This window comes from Filicampus tigris, chromosome 1, assembly GCF_054856515.1.
Source record: "Filicampus tigris isolate MCC_2025a chromosome 1, RoL_Ftig_1.0, whole genome shotgun sequence".
NCBI classification, from domain to species: Eukaryota; Metazoa; Chordata; class Actinopteri; order Syngnathiformes; family Syngnathidae; genus Filicampus; species Filicampus tigris.
The window spans coordinates 32,699,345-32,715,281 of record NC_141217.1 but is presented as its reverse complement, the minus strand read 5'-3'; the positions used below and the strand labels follow the sequence as shown (position 1 = coordinate 32,715,281).

General features: G+C 41.6%; 1 protein-coding gene across 4 annotated transcripts in view; it reads right to left on the bottom strand.

Annotated features, from left to right (window-relative positions):
* Window positions 1–367: 367 nt before the first annotated feature.
* The window catches only part of LOC147153641 (glutamate receptor-interacting protein 2-like), a 37,864-nt gene continuing 22,294 nt past the window's right edge, over window positions 368–15,937 (bottom strand). For 2 of the 4 annotated variants that reach the window (XM_086033674.1, XM_086033690.1), the window contains exons 10-24: window positions 14,153–14,281; window positions 12,096–12,257; window positions 11,548–11,734; window positions 9,628–9,773; window positions 9,475–9,555; window positions 8,804–8,867; window positions 8,379–8,524; window positions 7,912–8,056; window positions 7,458–7,624; window positions 5,772–5,951; window positions 5,537–5,690; window positions 4,719–4,833; window positions 4,223–4,423; window positions 3,473–3,619; window positions 368–2,282 (exon numbers count right to left, since the gene is read on the bottom strand). In XM_086033674.1, coding sequence (XP_085889800.1) covers window positions 2,082–2,282; window positions 3,473–3,619; window positions 4,223–4,423; window positions 4,719–4,833; window positions 5,537–5,690; window positions 5,772–5,951; window positions 7,458–7,624; window positions 7,912–8,056; window positions 8,379–8,524; window positions 8,804–8,867; window positions 9,475–9,555; window positions 9,628–9,773; window positions 11,548–11,734; window positions 12,096–12,257; window positions 14,153–14,281 — 2,225 coding nt within the window. In that variant the 3' untranslated portion in view covers window positions 368–2,081. Of the gene's footprint in view, window positions 2,283–3,472; window positions 3,620–4,222; window positions 4,424–4,718; window positions 5,259–5,536; window positions 5,691–5,771; window positions 5,952–7,457; window positions 7,625–7,911; window positions 8,057–8,378; window positions 8,525–8,803; window positions 8,868–9,474; window positions 9,556–9,627; window positions 9,774–11,547; window positions 11,735–12,095; window positions 12,258–14,152; window positions 14,282–15,937 lie in introns of those variants that run through there. The other 2 variants (XM_086033682.1, XR_015087167.1) reach the window with 2 other exon arrangements.

The following is a 15,937-nucleotide window of genomic DNA, read 5'->3' as shown; positions in this document are numbered from 1 at the left end:
TACCGAGTCTATTTCAGGTCAAAGCAGCAACGTATCCATTAGGTCAGTGATACTAGAACTGTTTTCCTCAATTATTTTCTATTACGCCCCCCGGGAAGAAAACTTTTTGCCGCCCCACAACTCTCTGCTGCGACTATAGATATTATGATTTATCTATAAAATGATTGTACGTACACTTCTGCATTACATTGTAACCTTATTGATAAAAAAAAAAAAAAAATCTAGATCAAATTACAATAACAGACGAGAAGGACTTTAGTAAAATTACTAGTAATATGTGAAAGAATCACTGAATTAAATATGAATAAAAAAAGTGTTGTCTTGTGTGGAATAGGAGTTGGACCCAGAAGCAGACAGGACACGGAAGTGGAAAAGTCTTTTTATATCCAAAAATACATAGTGACAGCAGAGAGGTTCTTGCAGAGTTGCATTGGTTCTAATCCCCAGCGGCAGCAGGCGTCTCGGGGTTCGTGAATGGCTGGGAGGGGGCGTTCTCTGATGCGATTGTCAAGGCTCGGTTTCATCCCAAGTCGACAGCTGATCTTGGAGCTCCTCAGACAGTCCACGAACAAAAACTGGCTTCATTCCACTCTTAGAGGCTAAAATCCTGAATTCAATGGCATTGTCTGCAGCTGGCTGAGACCGCTCACGTACTGCCATTAGCTGGATAATTAATAAAAGGAGTTATCGGAGACTGTGCATCTCTGAAAAAAAACAGGGAAACTTCGAATTCACACAAAAAATTGGCACACGTCCCTGCTCTTCCAGAAGCAAGTTGATAACATAGGCCAACTTGTGGAAATTGTGTCTTTAGTCTGCCGGGTAGTTTGAGAGCCAAGTATTTTTAGGTGGTACTGCTTGGTGTAAAAAGTTGTTTTATTTATTTTTTTTATCTCTTGACCTCGGTTCTGGCCAGAGATGACATCAAAAGCCACTGAAACAGCACTCCCCCGCCACCCCCTACGGAACCAGAAGCAAATTAAGTCACAAGTTTTACATTTTTTATTAAAAAAAAAAAAGAAATACATCTTTGCTCATTATACATTAAAAAAAAAAAGAAAATATCCAAATAAAACCCCACATTCAGTGTAACAACTCACAAATTCTGACATGCATGTATGAGAAATAAAAACAGTTACTTTACACCAAAATAGAATCATAGCATCAGAACATCTGATTAATTTATAAAGCTTTTAAAAATAGGCCTCTGTAGACATTTGATCGTTTGACAAGAGTTGACATGCTAACGCCGTGTATGGGGCTTTCTAGGCCGTGCACACGGCAGCCAATGCAGGATTTCAATGCTTCATTTAAACCGGCGGAGCATTTAGAAGGGGCACTCTCACAACAACCCCATAGAGGTAAACAAGACATGACACCGGGGGCTTCTGTTAGTTAATAAGTCACTTGCTGAGGTCATACCAACAAAAAAAACACAAAAAAAAACAGCCATAGTCAAAGACTAAGTCCAAGAATTCCCATCGAGTGTAAACGTGCATGTGATGTTGGGAATGAAGTGGAAAAAAACAGGGGGGCAATATTGGCAATAATCCCTCCCAAGGTCATCCATGAGAAAAGGGACATGTCTTTGCAAGCATTCGTGAGATTAACATATACGATGTAACCTTTAATGACGCTTGGCTGGTGGCAGCGAGAATTCTATTTGGGGGGGGGGACCGGTCCTTGACGATGGAAACATGGGAAGTGAGCCAAGAAAATAAGTCCTAAATGCACTTTGAACCCAAATGTGCTAACACCCTGTGCATGCATGTACATATAACAAATGAACTGTGAGCTAGTGGAGATAAGTCAATTCAAGAAACAGTTGTATGCGGTGTGTGAGTAATGGCTCCCATGTTATATAACCTTGCAATGTGCGAGCGGGGAAGGGGGGGGTACACAAGGGGGTGGTGGTTGGCCAAAAACTGGAGCCCCTCTGAAAAGCATCATGTGAACATAGTGATTAACACCGGTTGTGCTATGGTTGCTGTGTACTTCCGGCAGGTGCAATGTGACCGACGGGGGAATGCGTGTGACATAATGTGTGTGTGTGTGTGTGCGGTGCCAGCCCGTCTTTGTGCTCACAGGGCAATGCTGTTGGTGCGATGCTCAGAAAAGCAGAGCAGTGAGATGGAAGGGTCGTTGCGGTCGCCGGGCAGACCCCTGGTGTCGCCCGCTTCCATTGGATTCCTGCTAATGACCAGATCCAGGCTGGCTCCCGCTTCTGTAATCAGGGGCACAGTGAGACAGCAGTCCAAGTCTCTGGTCCGCACACGGTTCACCTGGAAGAAGCCATCAAATCAATTCATCAGACACTAAAATCTGAGTTGACGTCACCAAGATGACATTTTTTTTTTTTTTTTTTTTTTTTTTATGTTAATGGATAAACAAATGTGACTTGTTAGTCCCTCATATATTCTGTAATCCTCCACATTAATTCATTACAGTACTCACAAACTCACCTGTTCAGTTTTTTTTTCTTTCCTGTGAAACCTAGAACCCCCCCCCACCTATATCTAATAAAAATCCAGGAATAATTGTTGCTCATTATAATTGCCACGAAAAGAAAATCAGAAATAACGGGCATCGGGGTTACAAAAGCTACAAAAAGACGGGAATAAGTGTTAAATAGGTGGAAAATGGGTTAAAAAAAAAAAATTCTGCAAATAGGTGAATTCTCAAATGCCAAACTGCAAATGTGTGGGGGCTCACTATAACAATACTCATAGGCGTATATTCTTTATCCTCTGTGAAAAACAGCTAATGTAACCATCTTAGTGTGTTTGTTTGTGCCAGCATGACTATTACACTGCCCCCTGGTGGCCAAATCACACACAACAAAAGGAGCCGCAATGTATTATGGGGCACAAATTACTTTATTTTTTTTTATTATTATGCTACAGAACAAATTAAAACTTGCATCTCAAGGCAGCATTGTATGTTGAATTGATTCATGTCTACAAAGTGACAAGGTTTGCATGTAATGGGAGGAGCTAAATTTAAACTGAGTAGTTCATGGAAACTACGGAGCGTGCTTGTCACATTTGCTAATCGCGGCATGATGGTGACAAAACACTACTTCTCTATTAGACAAGACTTTGGCACCATCTAGTGGCACGTTAGAACAGTAAGAGCGCTAAATAGTAAATGAATGAGGTATTCAGCGAATATTTGAGTAGGTAAGCTCTGTTAAAATAAATTGCGACTATTTTTTTGTCAAGAATTGGTGTTCTCTAGACCACAGAAACAATATTCAAACTAGCATTAGTGTTATCGCCGCTTAGTGTACTGTATGTCCACTTTCATTCCATGCAAAGCTAACAAGTACTTTATTGGTTACAACTTTATATTAACTATAAGTTGATATTGTCGCCTGAAGACCAGAAACCTCCGGAAGCATCTTGGCTCCTAGTGTGGCCATAGAAACCACCAAGAGAAAACCACATTTGGGTTGACAGAAATAAAGAGGCACCTGAAGTATGCGATCGTAAGGCTTCAGGCCCGCCTGGTCAGCCGGGCCTTTAGGGCGGATCATGTTGACGAAAACTCCTTTTTCCACAAGCCCATCAGACACACTGAATCCAAAGTCACGGCTCTCAGGGTCCTTCCTGATAATCACCTGCACACATGTGCACAGATATCTTGGGTATAGCATTATAAAATCATTTCGAGAACATGATGTACCAGTGAGCTTTTTTTTTTTTCATGATGATCAGTACTAATATCAAATACACTTGCCCACTTGTTTTTGAAGTATAGTACAGAGAACATTTCATTTTAGAAACCCAACATGTAAAAAAAAAAAAAAAAAAAAAAAAAAAAAAAAAAAAAAAAAAACCCTCAACCTAAAATAAAAATGAATTAAAATAACATCTTTAAAAATCTGTGCAAATTTGTATTAGGTGCCACGTCGCTGTGTCACATGACCAATGGATCGTAACTTGATTGGATTGAGAAAGCTCAAGATATTTTAGCTTGGACCATGAAGTAATGAAAAGTCAACCGAGTCAATTTATTTTCCCAACCAGCCCATCCCAAAAAGTACTTTCAAACGTTGGGACTATCCACACACAGTTGTGTTATGACCAAACAGCAGCCATGATGACTTTCAATGATAACAGCGTCAACTCAAAATATGATATTACCCAACCTGCACAGACTCAGGTCAATCTGCGAAGGGCACAGATTCCGTCAACATGACATTCGGACAAGACCACGCTACCTTGTGCAGGGCCAGAGTCATCGAAGGCAAACTATTTGAGCCTCTGCCGCATCCGGTCAACATGTTGACGTTGCTCCTGTTCTTTGGTGCCACTTTAGTCTCCTCTTGTCTTAAGGGACTTATTTCTGACAGAAACATTGAGTCTTCATCTGTCTTGGTCTCTTCAAGGTACAGACTAAAAGCACTACCTGTCATAGATGCCTGTAAGAGGACACACACACACACACACACACACACAAAGGAAAAAAGACAAAAATAAATAAAAAGGACAACATGAAGCTATTCTGTGTTGCGCTTTGTAAACATCACTTAGTATGGCAACAGTTGTCCCGTCTGCCCTGACTGATTTAATAGCAGATTACACACTCAAAAGATTATCATAAAGCGTCATCTGGCACAATCATATATCCCGACGACGGTGTGTGAGTAGGTCGAACCAGGCGGGGAAGACGGAGCCCGGTGAAATGAGTGCTGAGCGATGGGAAAGAAGGCCTACCTCCAGCTCCCGGAGGATCTCAGACTGGCCACAAGTCTCCAGGTCCTGCAGAGCTTGGGACCAGAAGCTATCCTCCTGATTCAGGGTGCCATGGCAATGGGGGGGGCTGATGAATCTACGACAATGCAGGAACCACAACATGAGAGCAGTCTTGCCGTCTTGAGGCCGCTGCTGCCGTCAAAAGCAGCGTGGGAAATGTAGGGCTTTTTTTTTTTTTTTTTGGTCTTTCTTTGTTTGGCTTTTGCGAAAGAGAGTCCCTTTGAAAGTCTCAAGACCACACTGGACACATCTCAAACACTGAAGAGTCCTTCACAAATATGTTCTCTTTTCTTAAATACAAAAGCAATTATCACCCCCCACACAAAAAAAAAAAACAACAACAACAACGAAAGCATGTGACCCAAAAAAAACAACAACAAAAAAACAGGTACAAGGAGACATATGGGTGACGTGTCCTGAAGTGTTTTGGTGTGGACATGAAAAAGGTGACACACCAAAGAGCTTGTTGGCAATTAGTAAAGCAGATCAGTGAGAGAATACCTGAGAAAGAAGAAGAAAAAGGACGGTTTGGACAAGCAAACAAAACATGAAAGCATCAATTGACAAGCAGAGGCTGTTGTGGCGCTTTAATATCCATCTATCTCGATCGACGGTATGACTCAGTGCAGTTTGCTTTGTGAAAGAAATCAAACACAAAAAAAAAAACACTAAGGGCAGAAGCTCACAGAAATGAAGTTCCATGAATGAATCAAAGCTGCACTGACATCAACAGGAGTCGACGGGAAGGAAAGGGAAGGAGAAGGCCTGCGCTTTCTTACCCGGGCATCTTGTCCCAGTCATCCTCAGTTAGTGTCCCATCGTAGAGCCCCGTGTGGTGCATCAGTCCTGCAGAGCTGGACCCCACTGGGCTCCTGTACTTTGGTCTTCTCCACTCATTGGGATTGAGTAACATATCTTTGTGAAGATATGTTCCTAAGAAACAATACAATAAGCTTAGAAGAAACAGGAGAGTCAAGGGGTCTGGAAAGAAAGAACATACGCCGCCAACCTCACCTTGGCTACTGTATGGCTCGCATCCCGAGCCATCCCAGGAGCTCATCGCGGAGTCGATACTGGGCACAGTGGCGGAGTACATCTCGGAGTGTTTACCCATTCGCTGTGAGTCGAGCAGTTCATCCTCTAGGTCGCTCAGAAAGCCTGGTTCTCTGTCCAGAAGCCGCCTCCCATCATATTCTGGAAGTGAATCAAGACATTGGAGCCAAAGGTGAAGTCACAACCCAACATGGTTGATATTCTACTTTGTCTTTGTTGATAGGCACCAGGGTACTGAAAATGCCGCATGTGGACCATGTCTCCATGCCTTGGATACAAGATTCAACCAGGACCGCCACAAAGTCTGCTCCAGTCTCACTTTTAAGCAAGTGAATCACCAGGGAATTACGGCAATTTGATTCGACAAAGACATGCTAGAATTCAAAAGGAAACAAACTCCTTATGAGGAGGCACTCTTTGTCACCTAAAGAACTTCTACTGACAATGTGTTGTGGATACAAATTGCCTTGGAACAGACTTGCTGGAGTCTCCCCGGCGTGAAGCCTGGAGAATCCTCAATCACCCAGTAGGGGTTTAGGCTTAGGGTGAGGAGAACTTCAGCAAACTTGGCAGTGCGGGACAAATCCCAAGAGGTCGACAAGGGAGCTGCAGCTTTAAACTTTCTATGCATTTCAGTCAATCAAAATTACCTTGAAATGAAACATTCGCAGAGCTGGGCATTCAGTCTCAGGGACGGAACGGTCCGGACGAGAACTCTTTTTAAAAGGACGGACTAAGCAAGCACGAAGGTAGGTTTTCGTCCGTCCCTCTAATCATCCCTAACCAGGTCAAGTCCCGGATGATGTGTTGTGTTGGGGTCTTTTAAAAAGCAATGGTCAGCGGCCGCGGCAGATCGATGGAATGTAATGGCAGAAGCGTTTTCAAAGGATGAGGATGGACGGGGGCGGAGGACGATAATTTTTATGAATAAGGACGGAGGGACAAGGACGGAGGGGTGACCAGGTCGGGGACGTAGAACGGACCGGCAAAAAAGGGTCAAGTGCCCAGCTCTGCATGTTTGTGTATTGTTTACTATGCTTATAAAGCTAACTTTGCATTGATGAATCCGCTTCTCTATGGTAATAAGCATTTTCCTGGTCATGTTTACGACAAAACAGGGTAAATGATTCAAACAAATATTCTTGTCGCCGAAAGTTTGGACACATTCAAAATGAGATGTTTCCAGCCAAAGGAAAAAATTTGCAGCGTATAGTCTGGAAAATACGGTAATAATTGTGTTTGTGGAATCTAAATGAAGCAGTAAAATCCACCTGTTTTTATCCATGTTGCGGGGTCGGCCATTTTGCCACTTGTTGTCAAATGAAAATGACATCACAGTTGCTCAGAGCTCAACGACCAATCAGACTCAGCTGGTGAACGTCACATGCCCATCTCAGAAAACTGGTGAGCCATGATGGGTTGTTACCCGAGCCCTGAGAAACTGTAATGTCATCAGTTGACAGCAAGTGGCAAAATGGCCGCCCCCTGAGATGGATAAAAACGGGTGGATTTGCTGCTTAATTCATATTACACAAACATAATATTAATCACAATACCGTGTTTGGACTAGTGGCGCGCATATAATGTATTATTGCAAAGAAAACGTTTGTGTTGATTTCCCCTTTAAGAACGAGTGTGCTTTCTTACCATGAGAACGAGGCGACGCCGACACGCGATCTGCTTGTTTTTTGATCTTGAGGGTGACCGACTCCCCGGCCATCTGCAGGAGGTGGATAGCCTCGCTCAGCGTTTTGCCTTTCAGACTGACCCCATTGATAGCCAGCACACGGTCGCCTATGTGAATGGCCCCGGTCCTGCAGAGTTTGGAGAGAGGAGGAGGAGACGGAGAAACTAGACAGTGCTGACGGATCCGAAAACTGTGCAGCTGCCAGCGCGCCAACTCAGCCGCAGACAAAGGGGCTTCTTGTAACAGAAAACAGAAATGAGACAGCCATTGTTGACTGTCTTTTTCAACTGGAAACATTTACACAGGGGTCATTTGCGTCACTTCTGCATCTAACGCAAATGTCAGCCTCGGTTTTAATGGCTTATCTTGACCCTAGCCTGTCACTCGCCACTTCTCCCACTGGCCGCGTCTCACCTCTCAGCCAGGCCTTTCTTGGTTAGACCCGAAATGACGATGGGATCAAAAGGCTCCTCCGTGCCTGAAATGGTGATCCCCAGTGGTCCGTTATACCTCTTCAGCTCCACGGTGTAGATGATAGAACCAGACATCTCCAGCTCATCTACAGAATAAATGTTCACTCGGTGTAATTAAAGCGGATGTCACTGTTGACCATCACATGATACAAGCACATATCGCGCATGCCAGAAACGGCCACTGTATATAACAGAATAAGACATGGCTTCCTGCGAGTATATAAACTTTGTTTGCGACTAAAGTGGCCCAAATTATACACTCAGTAAATTTGTGATGAAAGACAATATCATCATGATTACAGTACTGTTATATACTTTTGGTATTGTGTCATGATTTTTTTTTTTGTTTTTTTTTTTTTTGCCTTGGCTCTTATTCAAGATGCTTTGCGTTTTAAAGGACATCCTTACCAATGTTGTCCTCGTCCTTCTGTATTCGTAGCTTGACCATGTCTTCGGCTTGATCCAGGACATGCATGGCATCCTCTATGGTACAGTCCTCAAGACGCACGCTGTCAATAGCCAGCAGTCTGTCTCCAGGCTCCAGAGTGCCGGTTCTGCAAGTGTACAAGGGACCAAAGCTATTAGCTGGAAATGGGGAGGTGCTCCCGACTAACAATGTGAATCCTATTACTATCTCATCGGGATCATAAAGGGGTGACCGCAACCTCACCTCAGCCCTAATCAACACTGAGCCCTTCTCAAACCACATTTTATGCTCGATCCAATTATGATTTCATAGATTTACTTTGAAGTTTGTTTTTGGTGAATAATTCTGCACACAGAGAAGGGATGAAGCAGTCACGTTACAACATCTATGTGATTAAATGACATACCTGTGTGCTATGCTTCCTTTTCTGATGTCAGAAATGATGAGTGGCTTGCCAGGCTTCTTACTTGCTAGTAAAATAAATAAAAAAATAAAAAATGAAGACGGGGAAAAGGAACGTTTTTAATTCTTATTGTTTATGTATTAACACTTGCAATAATTAATTTAATACTTGAAGATTTAAAATGTTGATTCAGAGCCAAAATGCTCAAAAGTAATATCGACATTGGATCCCGTAAACAGACTCAACAGCCATCAAATATAACATAAAATGAGATCTAACATGAGATCTGTATCTTAATTCAACCTTAAACGTTGAATAATTTGAATTGAATTGTCGGAGAGGTACTAATATAACAGTATCTTTTTTGTTGTTTTAATTTGCAATGTGATTTTGGTGTTTATAATAGTTAGATCCTTTAATGTGGGTATATAAGACCCACAAGGTTGTCAGGTAATGTTACATGTTTTCTTTGAATTTGCCATATTTTTATAATATTTTTTAAAAAAAGTAGGAAATGTTATTCCCCATAAACCTTATGCATTGGATGTTACAAGACTGGGGAAATTTCTGTTGATAGAATGGTGATAAAAAGTGTACATTGCAGCCGCCTAAAACAGTGCAGCAGCATCAACGCAAGACTGTAACCTGCTGGACAGTTTTATACCAACACTCACCGCTGATTGTGATCCCCATCTCCATTCCTCTTCGCTTGGGGAGTTTGACATGGAATGTGCCACTGCTGGGGACCACGGACTCTAACGAGCAGAGTAACAAGCGAACGTAAGTGGCTATGCGGTCCTTTCATGGATGTGTACACCAAACTGTACCTGCAACATCAAATTCAATCTCCACTGTGACCTTATTGGCCAGAGCAGAGTCTCTGAGCAGTTGATGAGCCTCCTCCAAAGTGCCATCTTCAGTTGGGATGCCATTTATGGATAAGAGTCTATCTCCAACCTGTATCAAGCCACACCTGCGCAGAGAAACACAACAACATGGCAGCGGCTGCAACAACCACAATAAATAAACATTTTAAAACAAAATGTATGATATGCTGTACTGGATGTCATTAGAATGTGCTGCTCTACCTAACATGTTGGTCAATGAGTGTTTTGTATATTTCTAAAAGGGGGCATCAATCACACCTTGTCACCAATTTTGGGTAGCCAGTAGTCTGCTCATAAAAATCCCTGAAAATTTGGGCTTACCCTTGGAAGTTACATCACGCCTATGAAATAAAGTCCTGTCATATGATATTAATTGACCAACATCCCCGCAGCAGATTAAGCTCGCATAGAGGCTTGGGTGCTAACATTCCAGTGGGAGGCTCCCTTGGACGGCACAACACGACTGCTTGATTTAAATGCTGTCACATAGGGGAGGTGACCCTGTGCAACACTGTCATTACCTCACACGACAAGGACACCACACACCGGGTCAGGCCCAAGAGGCACATAGTAGGAGTTGGGACGGATATTAACAAATTTGTGTTGACAAGGACGTTTTTTTCAACAAACAGGAAAAAAAAAAAAAGGTGTGCACTTTTATAAGCATATTTCCCCATTCCCCAATAAATGGAACTGACAATCTGTTCCAAAATCCAGCCTAAAAAGTTTTTTTAAAAATTGTAATGTGGTTTACAATACGAAAAATAGAACTCTATAATATTGTACTTCATAAGAACATACATGATAAATAGAATAGAAAGAGTCAAACAGTTTTCCATTTTTTTGCTTTACTTCAATGCTCTGAGCTGCTCCTTCTGGTGTGCAACACCTGGCCACCTGGGGGCGGTGAAATGCTAACTGACAAAGTTTCACAGCTGACTTGGTAAGGTGCAAGTAATTCAAGTCATTTCTCACAAAGGATAAAAACATAATGGATGGATGCCTTTGAGTTATGTCTGTCTACATGCGTTGCTCCACTGTTTTTGTTGTTGTTTTTTCAAATATCAGTTACACAGATGCTCTTTGTTAACCCATCTATGTCCTTTTGCATTGTTTGTTAGCATTAATCTAAACAGACTATTGAGGCAAAGACATTTGGGCTTTTTAAATACACAACATATAATTCTCTGTTTTTATATTTCGTTTGACAGAAACTTCAACTGGGAGTGGCAATAAATAGCTTGAAACCTTTTTTGGGGTTGGTTTTTAAATTGTTCAGTATATCCCAAACTGATGCTTGTTGTGAGTTGAATTGACTGCCACCATCTAATGGCCATATCTCAAAGTTTGCCCGCAAGTCAGAGCAAAAAAAAAAAATCCAAACTTAAATCAGGTCATGCGTATATCAAGGCAGCACAGTACTGTATCGTTAGTCTATCAACAACATAATTTAACTTCAGGTTAGAAAAAGAAAATAACCCTTCACACATTTAAGAGTGCTTCATTGCTCTTCAGTGAATGAACAGAAAATATAAAAACGCACACAACTGTTCACATTAAAATCTGAGCATAATCTACATTGTCCTCAATGAGCAAAGTATTTTTGCTCCTGGATGCATATGAAAAATGTTGTTTGGAAGAGGAACAATGCGCGAGATAACGTCTGGTTATTTGTCTGTCGGCCTCATTCTTATCAGCGTGATGCATCTCTAATGTGTCTGCCTTCAAACCAAATACTCATGAGGGCTAAAATTAGCTTGCTTGATGTGTCATTGCCGGGCTGAATGATTAGCACTCCAAGTTCAAGGTGACTCCCTATACTGTATGATTTGTGCTTCCTATTTGGTGTCTGTGCATTACCTCTCAGCCGGGCTGTCCGGTTCAATGAAGCGGATGATGGGAGGAGCAGAAAGACTTTCTGTGGCAAAGACACCCCCCTGCAGCTGGATTCCAAAACCTGTAAGCGGATCCCCCCTCAGGACGACATCGCTCACTTCCACGTGAAAAACCTGGCCCCCCGGGCCCACAGAACTGGATGCCAGTGACACTAAGTGAGGGATGGGACATGATGGGGGACGGATTAGTGGAGACATGGCACATAAATGCAATACAAGGAGTCGGTGCGAAATAAAACAGGCATGTACTAGTTGAGCACACACACACAGGGTGACAGAAAAGAAATGAGTCATTCTGAAGTGTCGAGTTACTTTTTAGATGACACACACTGGCAGAATGAAAGTGTGATGAAAGCCTTTAAATAAAAACCGAACTAAAAAAAAAAAAGGATCTAAAACAACAACCAGGCTACCTGAATAGAAAAAATGTTTCTATCCATCTATCTATCTATAGGTTCTTATTTGGGTTCCCAGCAGTCTTGAATGCAGCGCAAGTTTGGCAGTTTGGCATACATGAGCTCTTGTGGTCCTTCTTCCTGTTCCGCCTCTTGCCGGTTGAGGTCCGAGGGCTGGTAGGTGCGGTGGGCACCACGGGGCAGGGCAGCGTGCTGCTTCCCTGGCTGCTGAAGCCTGAGGTGGCTGTGGAGGAAGGGGAGAAGCCACCACTCACCAGAGCTGCAGACATAAGACATTGCACTCTACAATTATCGACAGCCTCGGGGACCAGAGAGCAGTGCTGCTTCCCGATCATTATCGAACCAAGGCTCATATTTTAGCATTAGAAAAAATGTAAGGACTCATTCGTTCATTAAATCCGTTTCAATGCTAAATGTTTGAAAACAAACAGCTTTAAAAGATTAAACACAAATGTATTATACTTCAAAGTTAAATACAATTGAACTGGACTAGAACATAATGCATGGTTTGAACATTAAGTTCAGTGATTCTCACATGCCACTAGAGGTAGGCCTATTCGTACCACGTTTTGAGAATCACGGTACTATAGCGTCTGACTTTCTTAATTACATGTCATAAAACCGGTTTCTCTTTACACTGTCCTTTATTCCTATATCCTATCCTATGTCATATGTTCATATTTTAAATATTGCTTCTTTTTTTTAATTAAAAACAACATTTGGGGTTTTTTTCTTAGGGGGGCTGGAACCGTGGTGATAATAGTTTGGGATTTTTCATTAAAGTTTTTTTTTTTTTAATTTTATGCAGGGCAGCTTTGTTTATGTAGCACATTTCATATACAAGGCAACTCAATGTGCTTCACAAAAGCAAAGACAACACCTAAAAGCATTTATAAACAACAGCTTTAGTGACATTCAGAAGCAGAGCAAAAAAAACGAGTAGATTTTTTTTACTTTTGTTTTTTTAAATTTAGCTAGGTTTGAATAGTTTTTTAAAAATCGGGTTGTTTGTGTTTATTCGTTTTTATTATTTTGCGGAAATATTTTTAGTTTTTTATTAATTTTTATTAGTATTATTATTTATTTAATTGTTTTAATATCGTGGGCCACAGCATAATTGCCCAAGTCATTTTTCGCTATTTTTGGAAGACAAGATTTTTAGAACACACATTGGTATTTTTTTGATATTGTAACAAAAACCTCAACCAAAAGGGCGAACAATTAAGAGAAAAGAAAAGGAAAATTGTGTTTTTTTCTTGTTTTTCCAAAAATAGCGAAAAATGACTTGGGCAATTATGATATGTGGCTGACCTGGAGTACTTCTTGAGTGCAAGATTACAAAAAAAGATCACAGTAAGAATTGTGTAATACAGTAAACTGCTATACCAAAATAAATACATTTACAATGAATGAAATCATTTTAGCGTGATTAATGAATTTAAAAAGTAGTTTGTTAGATTTCATTTGTTTAGAAATGTACTCCTTTTTATTTTATTTCAGAATCAAAAATGTTTTGGGAAATTTTGTTTTATAAACATAAAAAGTAGTTTCGGATAGATTTCCTTTGTTTTTAAAAGCGCTCTTTTCTTTTTGTTATTTTGTTGGTTGCCCTTCACTCTAAGAACCTTGGCTGGAACTCATTAATAGCATTTCCATACAGTAGACCGGCATTTTCACTTTTGCGGATTCACCTAATGACAAATTTGTGGGTGGGGTGGGGGAGAACCTTTCCACTCTTATTTGTCATCATTCAGTTTTATGAATGGTAACAGGTGGATAGATACACAGGTTAATTGCACCTTGTGCCATTTGGTGGAAGAGCATCTAATTATTGTACCCATCACTACAAGTTACTGGCATAGACAGATGAATGAAGATTGATTTGTAGTTTAAAAAAAAAAAAGGACCAATTGGTGGAATTGGATAACCTCCAGATGCTCTTTCATTGCACAATGGTTGGGAATCACTGGCATAAGATCATGCAAAAAGTACAAAACAAAACACAGTCTTGCTTTCATTCACGCTCATTGCGCAGCATGTGACTTAAAAAGGTATGCGTTTGTCCATGTTGCAAAGAGTTAGCAAACGCGTCGAGGAAAACGCTCCTGCGATGACGTCTTGCTAGCGGCAGCACTGTCACAAACGATGACTTACATTTGCAGTGGTCCTGCTGGTTGTGTGGGTGGCTTGGGCTGCTCCATGTCTTGCCGTGGCTGGCGTGTGGGGGCAGGCAGACGTTGCTGCTTTGGTCCCAGTGATGATGGCTGCTCTTCTGTACTTTTACTGCAGCGACAAACAGGCTCTTATGAATAATTCAGACCCTCTCTTCTGTTGTGCACGTTTCTAAATCCTACCCATGAATTCAACACTTCCATTTCCGTGTCTAAAATTGTACCAAAACACACACCGCCCGGGGGATTATTCGGAGCAGAGTAATTGATATTTAATGTCTTTCGTCAGGGTGCACCTAATCCTTTGGTTTGATGCGTTGAGAATATTCGACGCACGCCGATGGTAAGCGGTGGAAGGTGAGAATATAGAACCTTACTTTTACTCGCAAACTTCCAAATAACTGCGTGGCAATTGAAAATCATGTTTATGATGTCATTTTCTAAAAAGCACCAAGGTGCAAAAAGGCTGTGCGCAAGTTGACCGCTGGGCATGGTGCTGCTGCGGGACATGCAGGAAGCATACGACCTTATTGGGCACAGCTGAAGGCTTGATGTCTAATGAGGCGGGTGCATTGTCTTATTGGACGGGTGTCAAACGCAAGGCCCGCGGGCCAGATCCAAGCCTTCACATCATTTGACGTGGCCCGCGTGACTTTGGCTGAAAATTAGCCATCAAAATGATAATAAACCATTGCAGGAGCAATTATGTAAGATGGGGTTCTGACACATTAAGTTCAGCTTCTGACCGGCGGATCTCAGCCATTTGAAAAAAAAAAAAAAAAGCATGGTAAGGAAGCAACATCCTTACTCAAACTGTTAGTGTGCGGAAATTGTTCATTTTCTAAAAACAAAAAAAGACTTAAGATCGTGGTGTGTCATTTTGGCAGCAAGGTGGACAAGTGGTTAGCACATCCACCTCCCAGTTCTGAGGATCGGGGTTTGAATCCAGGCTCTGGCCTTGAAGGCATGAAGGAGATGGCCACAGTTCTTCAGTAACCTCTTAGTAATATTTGTTTTATGCAGAGGAAAAATAATAGATGTCTGTGATTATTGTTTTGGTATATCGTCAACCTACATGTATTGATGCACTGTTTGTGTTCAAAGATCCATTTTTTAAAGGAGTGTTCCTCAACCAGGGGTCTGTGGACCCCTAGTGGGCCGTTGGTGTGATGACAAGGGGTCAATGACTATAAAATATTTTTCAAAAAGATCCTATACCTTTTATAGAGATTGGATTCGGTTACTCAAATATGACTGAGATGTCATGTGTCAAAGTCGAAGTCATTCCCAAAAAATGTTTTACAATGATATGTTCCATGAGCCTCCACTAGTCTAAACACAACATTCTGATTAATACTGCATTTGTGAAGTATGAGTTAAGCAGCAAGATCCACCTGTTTTTAGCCATCTGGGGGGCGGCCATTTTGCCACTTTCTGACGACTGAAAATGACATCACAGTTGCTCAGGACTCAGGTAACGACCAATCTTGGCTGACCTGTTTTCTAAAGCTGAGCCGTGATTGGTCGTTACCTGAGCCCTGAGTAGTTGTGATGTCATTTTTAGTCGACAATAAATGGCAAAATATCCGCCCCCTGAGACAAAAATGGGTGGATTTTACTGCTTAACTCATATTCCACAAACGCAATATTAATCAGAATGGCGTGTTTAGACTAGTGGGGCTGCATAGAACATAAGATAGTATTGTAAAAAACAAATTTGGGTTGACTTCCCCTTTAAAGAGGGTAACAGGACCTTTTTTTTTTTGTC